Source organism: Staurois parvus, unplaced genomic scaffold (assembly GCF_062004578.1).
Source record: "Staurois parvus isolate SC_StPar_1 unplaced genomic scaffold, SC_StPar_1.0 ptg000463l, whole genome shotgun sequence".
Classification (NCBI taxonomy): domain Eukaryota; kingdom Metazoa; phylum Chordata; class Amphibia; order Anura; family Ranidae; genus Staurois; species Staurois parvus.
In genome coordinates, this window is record NW_028318259.1 from 2077057 (window position 1) to 2094736 (window position 17680).

Genomic DNA, 17680 nt, shown 5'->3' on the forward strand with positions numbered 1-17680 from the left:
ACTCCCTCATCATATCACGACTCGACTACTGCAACTCCCTCCTCACTGGCCTGCCTCGCCGCTGGCTATCTCCACTTCAGTCGATCCTGAGTACGGCTGCCAGACTCATTCACCTTTCCAACCGCTCCGTCTCCGCCACCCCCCTCTGCCAATCCCTCCACTGGCTTTCGATTGCGCAACGGATCAAATTCAAAATCCTAACACTGACGTACAAAGCCGTCCACCATACTGCCCCGAACTACATCACTGACCTAATATCCAAGTACCGCCCAACACGCACACTCCGCTCCTCACAAGACCTCCTTCTCTCTAGTTCCCTGGTCTCCTCCTCCCATGCCCGCCTCCAGGACTTCTCCAGGGTGTCACCCATCCTCTGGAACTCCCTGCCCCAACCCATCAGATTATCACCTACTCTCCTCTCCTTTAGGCGCACCCTGAAAACCCATCTCTTCAGGGAAGCCTACCCCACCCCCTGCTAACTTGCCGACCTCCTCCACTCTTCCTACCACTCCATCCCCCACAGCTATCTCCTCCTGTGCCACCATCCCCTCCCTCCTTGATTGTAAGCTCCAAAGAGCAGGGCCCTCAATCCCCTCATGTATTGCATTGTATTGGTATTGTTCTGTCACATGTTCTGTCCCCCTTTGTAATGTACAGCGCTGAGCGAACCATTGGCGCTTTATAAATACTGTATAATAATAATGATAAGTCAGCTTCGCCACATCTAGATGCCTAAATACATTGAGTTGCTGCCATGTGACTGGCTGATTAGCAATTGAACAGGTGTAAGTAATAAAGTGGCTGGTGAGTGTATCTTTTCCTTTAAGATGGACCTATAGAACAGAACCTTGCATCAAACATTTTATAACTTCCAAATATTAGAACACTTGCTTTTTTCTCTACTGCTCTGTTCACATGAACAATGTCTAGTGACAATACGGGTTGTAGGTTCTCTAAACAGTGGCTTGCTTTTCTTTGGTGTACAGGCTTCGGCTGAAAGTCAGTTCCATCACATGGCCGGTCAACAGTTTTTATGTTACTTATTTACATAGTTTTTTATGTTTACTAAATTACTGCTGTAGGGTCAGTGCACATGAGCATTTGAGACCTGTTTACTATGCGTTCCTCATCTTTGCCATTCATTTGAAAGATGTTTGCCAAGTACTGATTTTGTATGGAGAAATAACAGCAAAGCACAAAGTGGTCTCAAGAAGATATTAAAATGGTAATCAACTCCTTCCCCCCCATGTTTTTACTACTTATTTGTAGTGCTCTTTAACCACTTCCAGTCCGGACACTTTCCCCCCCTTCCAGTCCGGACACTTTCACCCCCTTCCTGCCCAGGGCAATTTTCAGCTTTCAGCGCTATCACATTTTGAATGGCAATTGCGCGGTCATGCAACACTGTACCCATATGAATTTTTTACCATTTTTTTGAGACTGACAAAGCTTTATTTTGGTGGTATTTATTCACCGCTGGGATTTTTATTTTTTTTTGCTATGTAAATGAAAATGTCCAAAAATTTTGAAAAAAAGTGTTTTTCTTATAAAATTTTGCAAATAAATAATCTTTCATCATAAATCTTGGCAAAGATGTATTCCGTTATCTTTTTAGTAAAAAAAGAATAAGCCAAACTAGTTTATAACCAAAAATTATAATTTTTAAAAAATTTTATGACATTTTTATATTATTATTTAGGGTTTTTTTTGTTTTTGGTTTTTTTTTAACATACTGTCACCCTAGTGGGCGGTGATGAAGATTTATTTATTTTTTTTTTTTACAGTGATTGCTTTTACAACCATATAGGATGTAAAAGCAATCATTTCTCTTTCTCTCTGTCTGCATTCTTGCAGCCATTGAGAACTACTGAGTGAGCTGTGATTGGTCACAGCTTGTCACATGGTACAAGGCTGTTGTGAATAGCCTTGTACCATGTGATCTCTGTGATCATTCACAGATTTCACACATAGTAAGCAATGATGTCACAAGTGACATCTTGCTAACTACTTTGCATGTGATCACTGATTGGCCAATCAGTGATCACATGACCGGGACCTCGTACAGAGGTCCCGTCTGACGATCGGTGTTCCACTGTGTCCGGAGGACACAGCGGGCACCGGATCGCGGTGCTGCGCGCTCCCAGGGAGCGCGCACAGCTAGAAATGGCAGGTGCCATTTATGAACGGCAACCCGCACCTTGAGTGCCACCGTCCTGCCATTTATAAACAGCAGGCGGACGGCAAGTGGTTAAAGAACATACACACCTGCAAAGTGAATCCAGTGTTATCCTACTGTGATCCACTCTTTGAATGCCACACACTGGGTCCCATGCTGCCATCTTGGTCCTCTGCAGCTGGCTGCCTCTTCTGGGTATAGGCAGGCAGCTTCAATGATGAACCAGACCCACCCCCTGGCTTCTCAATGTGCCTATCCTGCAGCCTCCTGGAAGATGTGATGTAAGTGTCCTAGGAGGCTGCAAGACCAGGGATATGTTATTCTGGCCTAGGACAGAATGGGGGGGATTTACTAAAACTGGAGCACACATAATCTGGTGCAGCTCTGCATAGAAACCAATCAGCTTCCAAGTTTTATTGTCAAGCTTTAATTGAACAAGCTGAAGTTTGAATCTGGTGCAGCTTTATATGGCAGCCAATTAGATTCTGAGTGCTCTCTGTGTGGAAGCAGTGGCCTTTCTGCTAAGGCAGTGGTTCTCAACCTTCCTAATGCCGCGACCCTTTAATACAGTTCCTCATGTTGTGGTGATCCCCAACCATAAAATTATTTTCATTGCTACTTCATAACTGTAATTTTGCAGTGGGAGGAATAGTGCCACATCATTGGTGTCAGTGAGAGGAGTAGTGCCACATCATTGGTGTCAGTGAGAGGAGTAGTGCCACATCACTGATGTTAGTGGGAGGAATAGTGCCCCATCATTGGTATCAGTGGGAGGAATAGTGCCCCATCATTGGTATTAGTGGGAGGAATAGTGCCCCATCATTGGTATCAGTGGGAGGAATAGTGCCCCATCATTGGTATTAGTGGGAGGAATAGTGCCCCATCATTGGTGTCATTGGGAGGAATAGTGCCACATCATTGGTGTCATTGGGAGGAATAGTGCCACATCATTGGTGTCAGTGAGAGGAGTAGTGCCACATCACTGATGTTAGTGGGAGGAATAGTGTCCCATCATTGGTATCAGTGGGAGGAATAGTGCTCCATCATTGGTATTAGTGGGATGAATAGTGCCCCATCATTGGTGTCGGTGAGAGGAATAGTGCCCCATCATTGGTGTCAGTGGGAGGAATAGTGCCCCATCATTGGTATCAGTGGGAGGAATAGTGCCCCATCATTGGTATCAGTGGGAGGAATAGTGCCACATTGTTGGTGTCAGTGGGAGGAATAGTGCCCCATCATTGGTATCAGTGGGAGGAATAGTGCCACATTGATGGTGTCAGTGGGAGGAATAGTGCCCCATCATTGGTATCAGTGGGAGGAATAGTGCTCCATCATTTGTATTAGTGGGAGGAATAGTGCCCCATCATTGGTATCAGTGGGAGGAATAGTGCCCCATCATTGGTGTCGGTGAGAGGAATAGTGCCCCATCATTGGTGTCAGTGGGAGGAATAGTGCCCCATCATTGGTATCAGTGGGAGGAATAGTGCCCCATCATTGGTGTCGGTGAGAGGAATAGTGCCCCATCATTGGTGTCAGTGGGAGGAATAGTGCCACATTGTTGGTGTCAGTGGGAGGAATAGTGCCCCATCATTGGTGTCAGTGGGAGGAATAGTGCCACATTGTTGGTGTCAGTGGGAGGAATAGTGTCCCATCATTGGTATTAGTGGGAGGAATAGTGTCCCATCATTGGTGTCAGGGGGAGGAATAGTGCCCCATCATTGGTGTCAGTGGGAGGAATAGTGCCCCATCATTGGTATCAGTGGGAGGAATAGTGCCTCATCATTGGTATCAGTGGGAGGAATAGTGCCCCATCATTGGTATCAGTGGGAGGAAATAGTGCCCCATCATTGGTGTCAGTGGGAGGAATAGTGCCCCATCATTGGTATTAGTGACACCAATGATGGGGCACTATTCCTCCTACTGACACCAATGATACTTACCTTGCTGACTCCTACTCCAGCCTGGGCTCGCTCCCTCCCTCTCCCATCTACAGCCAGCATACCTGGCTGCAGCAGCACCATCTGCACGCTACAGACACTTACCTGTCAGCTGTCTTCCTTCTCCGGCTGCTCCCTCGCTCGATCTTCTTTGATCTTCGTGCTGCTGCTCGGCTTCTCCTCCTCGCCGATGATTGGCCGCCTGTGTGCCTCTCCTGAACTACAGTTCCGGCGGCCAATCACTGGCGAGGAGGCGGAGCTGTTGAGTGATCCCGGGGATATGGCCAGATGACATCCCACGCACACATCGTGGTCCAGGGAAATGTGGACGTATCTGCATGTGGGCGGACCCGCCTGGAGACTGATAGAGGAGCGGTGTCTCGGTTCCTAAGACCATTGGAAATATGTGTTTTCCGATGGTCTTAGGAGACCCCTGTGAAAGGGTTGTTCGACCCCGAAAGGGGTCGTGACCCACAGGTTGAGAACCGCTGTGCTAAGGTCTGACATGTTCCCTGCTGAAGTAGACCTATAACTCCCATTCACACATGCTGGATGTTTATGTGGTCACTGTTTGAAGTATTCTTGGCTCATGTGGTTGAGCTATTTCCCTAGGACAAGGGACTTCCCTTCCATTTATACCCGGATGATACAGCAGGATTAACCCCTTGGCTGCCACGCACCTCCAGATGTGACATGTTATGATATACGCCTTATATTGTATATCTTCTGGTGAGTGTACATCTGTTCAAGGTGGTGGATTCCCTATGTGAATATTCACACATTCACACTCTGCACTTGGCCATTTTGCACATAATCAACTTAAAGCGGAGCTCCACCCAAAAGGGGAAGTTCTGCTTTAAGGACTGCTCCCCCGCTCCCCATTAAGGATTGGCACCTTTGGGGGGCGGGCCAGAGCGGGTACCCGAATTTGACAGGTACCAGCTCCCATTTCCGGTCTGATCAGGATAGACCGGAATTACCTAGGCCAGGGGTAGGCAACCTGTGGCTCTCTAGCTGTTGTGGAACTACATTTCCCATGAGGCATTGCAAAGATTACAAAACTGACAGTTACAGCTATGACTTTCAGAGGCATGATGGAACTTGTAGTCCTGCAGCTCTCGGGTTGCCTACTCCTATGAGGACTACATGTTCCATCATGCCTCTGCAAGTCATAGCTGTAACTGTCAGTTTTGTAATCTTTGCAATGCCTCATGGGAAATGTAGTTCCACAACAGCTAGAGAGCCACAGGTTGCCTCCCCCTTGCCTAGGTAATTGGAAGCGGAAAGTGTCCTCCCTCCCTCCCTGTGGTCTTTTGGGACACGTGACAGGTCCCAGAAGACTACAGGACCATTCATGAGGCGCAGTGCTGCTTGTGCATGCGCAGTGGGTACCCGGCTGTGAAGCCGCAAGCTATCACAGCCGGGTGCCCACATTGAAGATGCCGGCCTTCTGGAATCCAGGACGGCCGGTGAAAAGGGCTGCGGGGAACACACCACGGGACCAAGGGACAGGTAAGTGGCTCTTTTTTAAAAGTCAGCAGCTACAGTTTTTGTAACTGCTGCCTTTTATTTTTTGACAGGTGAGTGGAACTCGGCTTTAAGGACGTTTTTATGAATAACATACGCTGGATGGATAATATTTATCATTTTGATATATGCAGTCACTGACAATATTATTAATTCACTATATTGCACTTTATTGAACAGACTAGCACTTTTTACTTGCAGACTTTATTTATTGTTGCTTTCTTGAATTTTTACATACGCAAGCCTATTTATCCATTTATTTATATATGCTGCACTTTACTGTTCCGCTTTATATATACTTTGTGTGATTTTAGGCCTGCACTTCTATATTCATATATTCGTTGGGATTGTTGCCTATACATTAAGTGCTAGCTGCTCTTATATACTGTATATATGCTTATTAGCGCTCGCCTATATATTTTGATTATATAGACCAATAACTCTGCAATCAGCAATGCTCATGCTCACTGCTGATTGGAGAGATCTGACTCAGCAGGCGGCCATGTCAGACATCTGCAGAGAGATCACTGCTTTCACACAAAGAGCAAGGGTCCTTCTCTGCGGTGTTCTTACAGAGGAGAGAATTTTCAGGTTAGGGTTTCTTTAGATAAAAAAAATGAACTGGAAGACACTGATCATTTTTTTGTTTTTGATGCACCTGGAATGTATTTATTATTATTACAGGTACTTATATAGTGCTGTCAAGTTACTCAGCACTTTACATTTTGTGCATTCACATCAGTCCCTAACCCTCAAGGGGTGTACAATCTAAGGTCCCTAACCCTCAAGGGGCGTACAATCTAAGGTCCCTAACCCTCAAGGGGCATACAATCTAAGGTCCCTAACCCTCAAGGGGCGTACAATCTAAGGTCCCTAACCCTCAAGGGGCGTACAATCTAAGGTCCCTAACCCTCAAGGGGCGTACAATCTAAGGTCCCTAACGTACATTCATACAAACACATACTAGGGACAATTTAGAAAGGAGCCAATTAACCTACCAGCATGTCTTTGGAATGTGGGAGGAAACCAGAGATCCCAGAGAAAACCCATGCAGGTAAAGGGAGAACATGCAAACTCCAGGCAGGTGGTGCCGTGGTTGGGATTCGAACCAACGACCCGAGTACTGCCAGGTGGAAGTGCTAACCATTTAGCCACTGTGCTTCCCTGCCTTAAAATGGGCTTCACATGTATACATTGAGACTTGGGTTTACATATACTTTTACTGATCCCAAATGCCTGTGTACACTAGAATTTGAGTGGGCTTGTAGTAGCCCAAAATATACAGTATATAGAGTCTCAAACCTTGTTTAAAGTGGCAATGTGTAGGTTTTAGGTACTGAAAGATTCTGGATAAACCAACAAACAGCAGAAGAAAGTGACATGGAGGGACATCTTACTTGTTCAATGGACAACTCTTTGGTGGCAGCGGTTGAGATCTCATTGATCTTTTCCACATGGTGGTCAAGGCCCAACTCAACAATTTTCTCCAGAGTGAAGTCATCTCCTGCCTGGTCAAAGGGCCTCTGGATCTCCTGTTTGACTTGTGTCCAGTGTCTGGGAATTGAAGATTAAAGGAGATCTCTGTTTACAATGCATCTTCCACTTGCCCAGCCATCTAGGATGATTATGATCGATTCCCTCAAATGATATAATACTGACAAATTTTACAGTAAAAAATTACCCATTCACTTTTGTCCCTTACACTTTCATGTCCCTAACAGTTATACACACTCAGGGGCTAATCTTACCATAATGTGTTCGAATTGTGGGAGAAAAATGAACTAACTGGAGGAAGCCAACGCAGATGCAGAGGGACATATTAGCTTCATGTAGACAGGGTTTCTGGAAGGACCCAGGACTCAGGATTTCACCAAACACTCTAGGATAGCCATTCCTAACCAGGGTTCCATTAAATCCTGGGGTTCCTCCAGAGGTTGCTAGGGGTTCCTTCAGCTGTGGCTGACTAACCTTCTATTTGTTGCTGCCTGCATAGTTCTGGGGCAAACACCACTTGGAATATACAGCTACAGGATACCAATGGTCTCCACTGACCACCAATGTAAGAGGAATTTTTCCCATTGACTCCCAACAAATTGGTTTTAGCAGGAGATCCCTAACACCAGAAAATAATTTCAAGGGTTCTTGTGGGGTAAAAGATTGGGAAAGATTGCTTAGGAGAATTCATTGTTTTTTAACAAGACAAAAACCAATGTGGAAATAGCTTAAAGGTAACCTGTCATGTGAGAAATACAGGCACTGCCATTGCTGATCTGTACATACTAGTAGCCTTGCTATAATGTAAATTCCATGGCTGGGTATTTTCTGCATCAAGGAGCAAATATGGCGATCAAGAGTTCTGATTTCACTCTAATGTCACTTGCTGCATCCTTGTTCCAGAACAGAATTGGTGACAGCATGACAACTAGTATTTTCACAATGGGGTAAGCAATGTATCTCATGGCAGGCTTCCTTTCCCTCAAAGAAGCCCATAAGAAGGGCATAAATGTTCTCCTTGTAAAAAAGTGGGAAAAGCCAGAAACTCTTTGGGGTAATCAAATTGGATAGGTGGCTGCGGTTGTGTTGATGCTGTGCTGCTCTCATTATCTAAGTGTTTGGACAAGTTCACAGTTTGACAATTTACATTCTTGTCTATAGCCATGAGTGATGATTAGAAGAACAAGATCATGAGTTCAAGAGGAAATGAGTTTCCTGAGCAGAACTGCTAGGTTACCGTTTGTGATAAGGTGAGAAATTTTGCAATCTGGCAAAGCCATGGCTTCTACCATTCTAGATTGTGGTAGTTTGGGTCTCTTGTATAGATACTGTCTAGGAGACTCTCCTGGCAGATGTAGCAGTCATGTCCAACTGAAAGGGGGCTTTCAGACAAGACCAGAATAAGAGGAATAAATTACATCTACCAACTGACTTATTTGTATACACCAGGAAGAGCTTCACTCTGCCAAACATTTAGGCTTGCCTACTCTGGCTGCATCCTCCAAGACCCCTTAGGAATTAAGGACCATGGTGTTTAATTAACCTACTAAACCTTTTCTGTAATGCTCACCCTTCAAAATTACCCAATTTAAACCATGTAGCTACATGTCTGTGAAAATCTGCCCATCACACTTGTAGCAATTGGGCATACAGAGATGGACGCGGTCATCCATTTTGCTCCAAACCCTTCCATCTTGTATCTCTCACTTCCAAATCGGCTTCCCTCATCCCCCCTCCCTCACTGTTGAGTGACATGTGGTCTGGATAAGGCAGAGGTCACAGGTTGGCGGGAGAGCTCCAGGGCTATAAATTCCAACCAAGCTGATGCCTAGATGTCTGTTAACTTCTCAATCTGGGATATCATAAAGCCATAAACCAGTCCTTCCCCTGAGCCTCAAAGACATTCCAGGTAGTTGTAAAACAGACTCACATTTAAACATCCCCTTTTCCCCTATGATTACATATCTTAGATTATGAAAGACTTACATAAAAACAGGCATATATTCAGACCGTTCACTTTAATGCAAGTCGTCTGATAGGTTACACCCCCTATCTGACATATACAGGAAAGAAGAAAATGATATCTCCTTAACCGTCACAACAGGTATGTCATATTTCATATGTAGACGTTCCGCAGAAGATTCTGCGTATTAATCTACTCGTGGATAGAATGTTATATGTATCCAGGGTAAGTTATGAACCATGACATCAACGGGGAGGGTTTTTGGTCATAGCTTGGGTCTCCGCCTGCCACACCCACCCACCCAAATGAGGCGATTGGTTCTCTGCTTCAGGGAGACACCCTGCTGAGTTCCTAGAAAAAGCTAAGCTAAGCTGAGTTGAGGGAAGTTGAAGATTCTCCCTTTTAACATCTGAACTAATTTTGGGAGATAAAGCATCGTTTTGGCTCTGAAACCTGATCTGCTTAACCCAAGGCTGACGGCAAGTACGTTATCCCTCTAAACCTCTTTCTGTTATCTCTTTCCTGTGCTATTGCTCTTTGTATATTTATATATATATTGGCTACATCTTTTCTGTAAATATTTTTATTGCACCCTTTTGACCTTTTAGTAATAAATCTTTCTTTCTGAAAGTGTTGAACTGTTTCTAAAGCTCTTTAATGCAAACTAAGAACCCCTGTCTCTGAAAAGCGCTACTGTGTGTGTTTTTAACTTTGGTATATCCCTGCCTGCGGTGACAGTGGTATACCGACGCTTATGCAAACATCATATCACATTGCTGATATTGTCAAGTTTCCTCTTTCTCTTGTACAAAAAGGAGGTGGTGGCAGTGAGGAGGGTTAATTGCGTAATTAACCTGACCCAGTAACAATCGCTCCCAGGCTGCAGATACACAGATTGTGGTCCATTAGCTGGAAAATCTTTGTGCAGAGTGCAGCTAGGCGTAGCATTGTTACACACGTGACAGTGCGGTTTTAGATTGGCTAGTCCTTCGGTCACGAGTTTGGTGAGAAGGGCTGGGGTCTGACACCACGATCGTCACAACACCTATACAAGCTTGTTGGATATTACATTCCAAAAGCATTGGACATTAACACAGGGTTGGCCACCGTTTGCATGCCTCTCTGTAGAACTTCCACAAGATTTTAGTGTGCCTGTGGCAACGAATGCCCAACTGGCCAATAGATCATTTGTGAGGTTAGGTACTGATGTTGGATGAGAAGACCTTGCCTGCACTTGGCATTCCAATTCATCCCAAAGGTGTTTAGGCCACTCCAGTTCCTCCACACCAAACTCATCAAACCATTTCTTTATAGAGCTGACCTTGTACAGAGTAGTACAGTCATGCTGGAACAGAAATGGGTCTTTTCCAAACTGTTATCACAAGTTCGGAAGTGCATAATTGTCCAAACTCTCTGTATGCTGTAGCATTCACAGTACATTTCACCTGAACCCAATAATTTGGTGGTAGCCATACAGTGTACTAATGAATTGATCTTAGAAAGTATGCTTTTTTTGTAATAAGGGAAATTCTGCATCACCTCTGTGATCATTCCTGTTACCATCATTCAGACATTGCTTACCTGGTCCTCTGTCTTGGGAACTTGAGAGCCAGACAGTAAAAGACTCTGCCTGAACAATGATCTACATAAGCAGAAATTTAAAGGAAGCGTCACAAAACATCAAAGAATCATGGAAGAATATCTGGTACCTCTCCCGCAGTGCTGGGTTCCGCAGGTCCACAATAAGAGGCAAAGTCCTTTTGAACTGGTCAATCCGCATCCTCGATGTCTCTACAACCTCCCAGTTTTTGTCCTGCGAAAAGAAGATGTAGATTTTTTTGGAGCATTGAGAAGCAAGACACAAAACTCTTCAAAATACACAAATATTAACTTTAACCCAAGATAAGAAACAGGTTCCTCTAAATTCCATAATGCAATGTGGCATCTCAGCAACCTATTAACCTCCCTAGCGGTCTGATTATGTCCATATTTCTGTGCTCAAAGCGGTACATTTTTTTGCATGGAAATATGTATTTTTTTATTGTAGGCCTGTAATTTTTAGGAATAACTCACTGAAATCTGCCAGAACAAGAGTCTAGTAAACATCCCGGGGAGGATAAAATTTGAAATACGAAATCATAAATTATAATTTAATAAATAATCATAAAAAATAATAATATAATAATAAATGTAATTAAATAATATAATCAAACCAAAAACACTGAAATGTGAAATAGAGCGCCAAGTTCGCACATCGCTGAGCTCAGTCGCAGAATCGTTTTCAGTGTCTGATGAGGAATTTCCCCCACGAATCATTATCACTCAATTCTGCAAGTGGTTCTGATTTACTATCGCTGTTCTCTAGCCGGTCTAAAACCGCTTTTGACCTAAAGGGACGCTTTTTGGACGCCATGGACGTTTCTCAGTTTTCAGGCAGAAAGAACAATAAAAATGCAGGCAGGGCGCCGGAAAAAGCACTCGGGACAAAATGTATGTGAAATGGTTTGATACAGTAATGTTATACTATGTGATTTTAGTGTATTTAGTGAATGTCACTTTTACAACTTTCAAATTTCCCGCCAGTTCCGTCCCCCGTACGTCCCGTCACAGGGAATGGAACCCAAAAAACAGATGCCGGCATCGGCCAGAGGACATTGCCGGGGACGCTGCAGGGGGGAAATCGCGGGAGCGCAGGATGAGGTAAGTGCAGCAGAGATCCCGGAGCAATGCTGCAGTGTATTCCCAAGTGTAGCTCGGGGTTACCGCTTGTGGTGCTGAAACTTTACCCCGAGCTACACTCAGGAATACCGCCAGGGAAGGTAAGAGGCACTATTGCCCTATGAGAGGCATGAAGGTGTTGCTGTGCTCGTACTGGAGGCATGGTCAATGTTGGAATGCTGGGTGCAACCCAGCTTGGGGGTCTTTCATGGCACACATTGAAGGACTTTTAAATTATCATTTGGTGTCTTTTACATTCATATCAGGCCGTTTTATATTTTTTTTGCAGTGGTTTCTGGCAATAAGCCAGATTTCAGTCTGTTTACTGAAGTCAGTTTGGTAATAGGTAAAGTAAAAATGGCAGGTAGATCAATTTATACCTAAAGTGCACATGGACAGGGCACTTCACATAACAGTGCAATACATAAAAATTCCCATCACACCAGCTAGCCAGTACAAAAGCAAAGTCTTATGTTAAAGTGTCAACAAATTAATCAAAGCTAATGGTTAAGTGTCACCATGATGTGTCCTGTAAAATGGATTGCAAGAGACTGATACCAGGTCACAGTTAGGTACTTACTCTACTTAGTTTTCCAAAATGATACAATAATAAATACAAACTTGTACACATTTATCTTTCCATTTGCCTGGATTTCAGCTTTAAATCACCTTATACCATCGGTTCTCAACCTTCCTAATGCCGCGACTCTTTAATACAGTTCCTCATGTTGTGGTGACTCCCAACCATAAAATTATTTTCGTTGCTACTTCATAACTGTAATTTTGCAGTGGGAGGAGTAGTGCCACGTCATTGGTGTCAGTGGGAGGAGTAGTGCCACATCACTGATGTCAGTGGGAGGAATAGTGCCCCATCGTTGGTGTCAGTGGGAGGAGTAGTGCCACATCACTGATGTCAGTGGGAGGAATAGTGCCCCATCGTTGGTGTCAGTGGGAGGAATAGTGCCCCATCATTGGTGTCAGTGGGAGGAATAGTGCCCCATCATTGGTGTCAGTGGGAGGAATAGTGCCCCATCATTGGTATCAGTGGAAGGAATAGTGCCCCATCATTGCTGTCAGTGGGAGGAATAGTGCCCCATCATTGGTGTCAGTGGGAGGAATAGTGTCCCATCATTGGTATCAGTGGGAGGAATAGTGCCCCATCATTGGTGTCAGTGGGAGGAATAGTGCCCCATCATTGGTGTCAGTGGGAGGAATAGTGTCCCATCATTGGTATCAGTGGGAGGAATAGTGCCCCATCATTGGTGTCAGTGTGGGAGGAATAGTGCCCCATCATTGGTGTCAGTGGGGGGAATAGTGCCCCATCATTGGTGTCAGTGGGAGGAATAGTGCCCCATCATTGGTGTCAGTGGGGGGGATAGTGCCCCATCATTGATACTAGTGTGGGGGGGAATTGTGCCCCATCATTGGTGTCAGTGGGGGGGGGATAGTGCCCCATCGTTGGTGTCAGTGGGGGGAGGAATAGTGCCCCATCGTTGGTGTCAGTGGGGGGAGGAAATAGTGCCCCATCATTGGTGTCAGTGGGAGGAATAGTGCCCCATCATTGGTATTAGTGACACCAATGATGGGGCACTATTCCTCCTACTGACACCAATGATACTTACCTTGCTGATTCCTGCTCCAGCCTGGGCTCGCTCCCTCCCTCTCCCATCTACAGCCAGCATACCTGGCTGCAGCAGCACCATCTGCACGCTACAGACATTTACCTGTCAGCTGTCTTCCTTCTCCAGCCGTTCCCTTGCTCGATCTTCTTTGATCTTCGCGCTGCTGCTCGGCTCCTCCTCCTCGCCGGTGACTGGCCGCCTGTGTGCCTCTCCTGAGCTACAGTTCCAGCGGCCAATCACTGGCGAGGAAGCGGAGCTGTTGAGTGATCCCAGGGATGTGGCCAGATGACAGGGGCGGCATGTCATCCCGCACACACATCGCGGTCCAGGGAAATGTGGACGTATCTGCATGTGGGCGGACCTGCCTGGAGACTGATAGAGGAGCGGTGTCTCGGTTCCTAAGACCATCGGAAATATGTGTTTTCCGATGGTCTTAGGAGACCCCTGTGAAAGAGTTGTTCGACCCCCAAAGGGGTCACGACCCACAGGTTGAGAACCGCTGCCTTAGAAGCTCTCACCTTGAGCTCTCGACTGAGTTTGCTTAGCCTCTTGAACAGGCCTTGTGCCGTGTTTTCCATGATCTCCGTCTGCAGTGTCAGGAACCGGCCAGACTTCCAGTCACTCCAGTTCTGTTCCCATTCCTTAGTGGCTTCCCATACCAGCTGTAGAGAATCCAGGTCCTGTGGAGAAAGAAGGGACAGTTCTAGAATCCATATGTCTGCATATAGAAAAGAGGGAGCTGTGTGACAAAATGGGAAACACAAGCTGAGGTTCCAGCTGACTGACTGCCATAGCTACCACAGACATTTCTTCCATGTTGTTTTATATATGAGCAGCAATGAAACTCTTATATAAAACCAGTGAAGGAGCTGAAAGAGCTGCCTATGGGAATCAATTAAATGTCAGATTTATTATAGATCTAAATCAATTGTCAAATGCAACTGCTGATATCTCCACAGGGCAACATATAATATTTGAAGGCTAAATTTAGTTAAAACAAAGTAAAATTAAAAATCAGAACAAGGGATATTACTTAAAGCGGAGTTCCACTCACGCTGTCAAAAAATAAAAGTCAGCAGCTACAAAAACTGTAGCTGCTGACTTTTAAAAAACAGCTACTTACCTGTCTCTCGGTCCCATGGTGTGTCCCCCGCAGCCCGTTTTGCCGGCCGTCTTGTATTCCAGCAGCCCGGCATCTTCAGTGTGGGCACCCGGCTGTGACTGGTTGTGGCTTCACAGCCGGGTGCTCACTGCGCATGCGTGAGTAGTGCTGATCTTCATGAATGGTCCTGTAGTCTTCTGGGACCTGTCACATGTCCCAAAAGACTACAGGGAGGACACCTTCTGTTTCCAATCGCCTAAGCGATCGAACCGGGAGTTGGACGGGGTACCTGTCAATTTTGGGTACCCGCCCCCCAAAGGTGTCAATCCTTAACCACCTCCCATCCGGCCGTTGTATATAAACGGCCGGATGGTGGCAATGCAGAGTCGGGTGGCCCCCTGCTTGTGCGCGCTCCCTGGGAGCGCGCAGCACCGCGATCTGGTGCCCACTGTGTCCTCCGGACACAGTGAAACACCGATCGTCGGACTGGAGCTCTGTACGAGGTCCCGATCATGTGATCACTGATTGGCCAATCAGTGATCACATGCAGAGTAGTAAGCAAGATGTCACTTCTGACATCATTGCTTACTACGTGTGAAATCTGTGAATGATCACAGAGGTCACATGATACAAGGCTATTCACAACAGCCTTGTATCATGTGATAAGCTGTGACCAATCACAGCTCACACAGTATTTCTCAATGGCTGCATGAATACAGTCAGAGAGAAGGAGACAGCAGTGAGCAGTCTTTATTACAGGATGTAATGTCTCACACTGGATTACTGCATAGATCTGGAAGAAATATACAAAGCACACCAAGATTCAAGGAAGAATACACATGACCCTTGTATGTAGACAATAACATTTGCTTATTCTGGAGTTCAGCTGTAATAGAATCTGTACTTGAGGCACTGTATTCTACAAAAAGCAGACAGCTATACTACCAGTTCCACAATTGGGTCACCACAAGAACCTCGATGATATGAACTAATTTCACTCCTTCCTCTTACTAAGAGTCCAAGTCCCACTAACTAAACTCAGTTCTCCTCTTCTGTCCCTTTCTTCTCTCCCACCCACCTTTTCCATAGCCTGGATATCCTTAGAGCCCGGTTGTTCTATCTTGAACATGCTGAGTCCAGAGCGAATGGTGTTTTCCTCCTCTTTGAAGGTATTCATCATTTGTCGGAACATGGCTATTTGCTCCAGAGCTGGCTCACATCCCACCAAGCTGGAGAAAGGACCTGCAGGAAAGACAATTGATTAGGAAAAAAGATCTTACAACCTATGGCACAGTAATGGATGTAGAGGACCACCAGCCAAACAGTAAATCTCTGGGATTCCAATAATGAGACTACAGGAAGAAATGCAGCCATGATGGTAACAGGGTATTATAGGAAGGAATTCAGAGGGAGCAGCCATAATGATTCAGGGGCTTTATCCTATAGCAGGACAGTTGGCCTTCTGGTCTCACACTCATCCAGTTTTTTTTTTTTTTTTAAATCAAAATTTTTTGTCTTGTTTTTTTCAAGCATGAGGTGCAGCATGCAAAAACTAAACTCCATGTGAACCAAAAAAAGTGCATAACTCACTGGTACCCTCCCAAAGAGGAAGGATCACCCAGGGTGCAAGATTCCTGAAGGGGGCCAGGCACATTCAGGTCCATCTAGCCTAAAGGCCTGGTGTAAACCTTCTCACTGTGGCTAGCTGAATCAAACTTTCTAGTACTAAGTTTGTGGTTCTCACAAAGACAGTTCTCCAAGCGGGGGGTAAAGCTAAGGGTCACACATCCCCCTAGACTTTAAGGTAGGCACAAAGACCTACACCCTACTGTCCTAGTGAGTGAAAAAAAAAAAAAAACTGCAGTTGAATATACAATGGCTAGGGCTTGTGGCCTGGTAACAAAGATTGCACCGCTTTCAGCCAAAAGGCGTAGCCCATGAGGTGATCTGCGGAAAAAAAACAAGTGGTGTTGTGGCCTAGTGCCATTCCCACAGTGAGGTCCCAAACCCACAGTGGTACTAGGAGCACCCTGGGTCACCACTCCAGGCTCTCTGTCGTCCCAGCCCCTAGCAAGAGCAGGTAGCACTGCCTAAATCAGGAGGCACTGGGACCCTCGGGTCCCTTAGCATTGGGGAAAAACTATAGACCTCCACTTTACCCGACAGAAACTTCATTTGGATTCCTTCCCATGGGGAAGGTCCCTTTCAGGACCAAATCATACCAGCAGAGACAATATACAGCCAATCACACCTGCCAAAAGGCCAGAATGACAGTGGAGCACCCCTACTGAACACTGATTAGAACAGACATGACACTTGATTTTAGCCAAAAGGGCAAAAAGCTATTTTTTGTTAGATCTGGTTTTAATGTGTATCTGTTTCTGTATATATATTCTTGTATAATGCTACACACAAGCATGCTGTTTAGTTTGATTTGGCCCAATTTACAAATAATACAATAATAGCTTTCAGTATGTTCAACTCAGTTCCATTAATTTATTTTTGTACGCTCTAAAAAGATGAGATGTTTGGTAATATGTGCTGTAAACACATCAAAAGTGTGCTGTAAACACATCAAAAGTATGTTGTAGACACATCAAAAACAAAATGAAGACTTTCCGACCTGTCCATTTGTTTTCCTCTTTGAAATAAGCTAGAATAAGATGATGACTGGTTTACTGAAACAACTGGAATATTAGACGACTGGACTAATATGTGTGTGAAACTACACAAACCCAACTCCCAGTCTCTAATAATGGGGGGTGATGGGAAATCAAAGGAAGTTGGAATGGTGATTCAGATGGTCTAACCTCCTCATATGACTATATACTTTAGTAACAGAAGATTATGAATAAGAACTATTTCATTCTACCACAAAAACTGAGTTTCTTTCCTTTCCCTGTACTCCCTTTGGATATAGAATATAAAGGAAATCCAGTAGAGATGGTGGGAGCCCTCCATAATGGGCTCAGAAAGTGTGCAGACCCAAGAATTCAACACAGAGTCCTCAACCCCAAGAAATGCGTGAGACTGTCAGGGGGTTTAATTCTCCGTCTATCAAACACTAAAAAGTCAAGATTTAGGTGTAATGTCCTTTTATTGTGATATTATTCCTTAATCAGACTCCCTACTTATTGCTTG

At 45.1% G+C, this 17680-nt stretch overlaps 1 protein-coding gene across 1 annotated transcript in view; it reads right to left on the minus strand.

Annotated features, from left to right (window-relative positions):
- Nucleotides 1–17680, minus strand: part of DNAH2 (dynein axonemal heavy chain 2) — a 426940-nt gene that overhangs the window by 209495 nt on the left and 199765 nt on the right. Inside the window, exons 24-27 of the mRNA XM_089688974.1 lie at nucleotides 15618–15781; nucleotides 13956–14117; nucleotides 10807–10910; nucleotides 7038–7194 (exon numbers count right to left, since the gene is read on the minus strand). Coding sequence (XP_089545100.1) covers nucleotides 7038–7194; nucleotides 10807–10910; nucleotides 13956–14117; nucleotides 15618–15781 — 587 coding nt within the window. The remainder of the gene's footprint in view (nucleotides 1–7037; nucleotides 7195–10806; nucleotides 10911–13955; nucleotides 14118–15617; nucleotides 15782–17680) is intronic.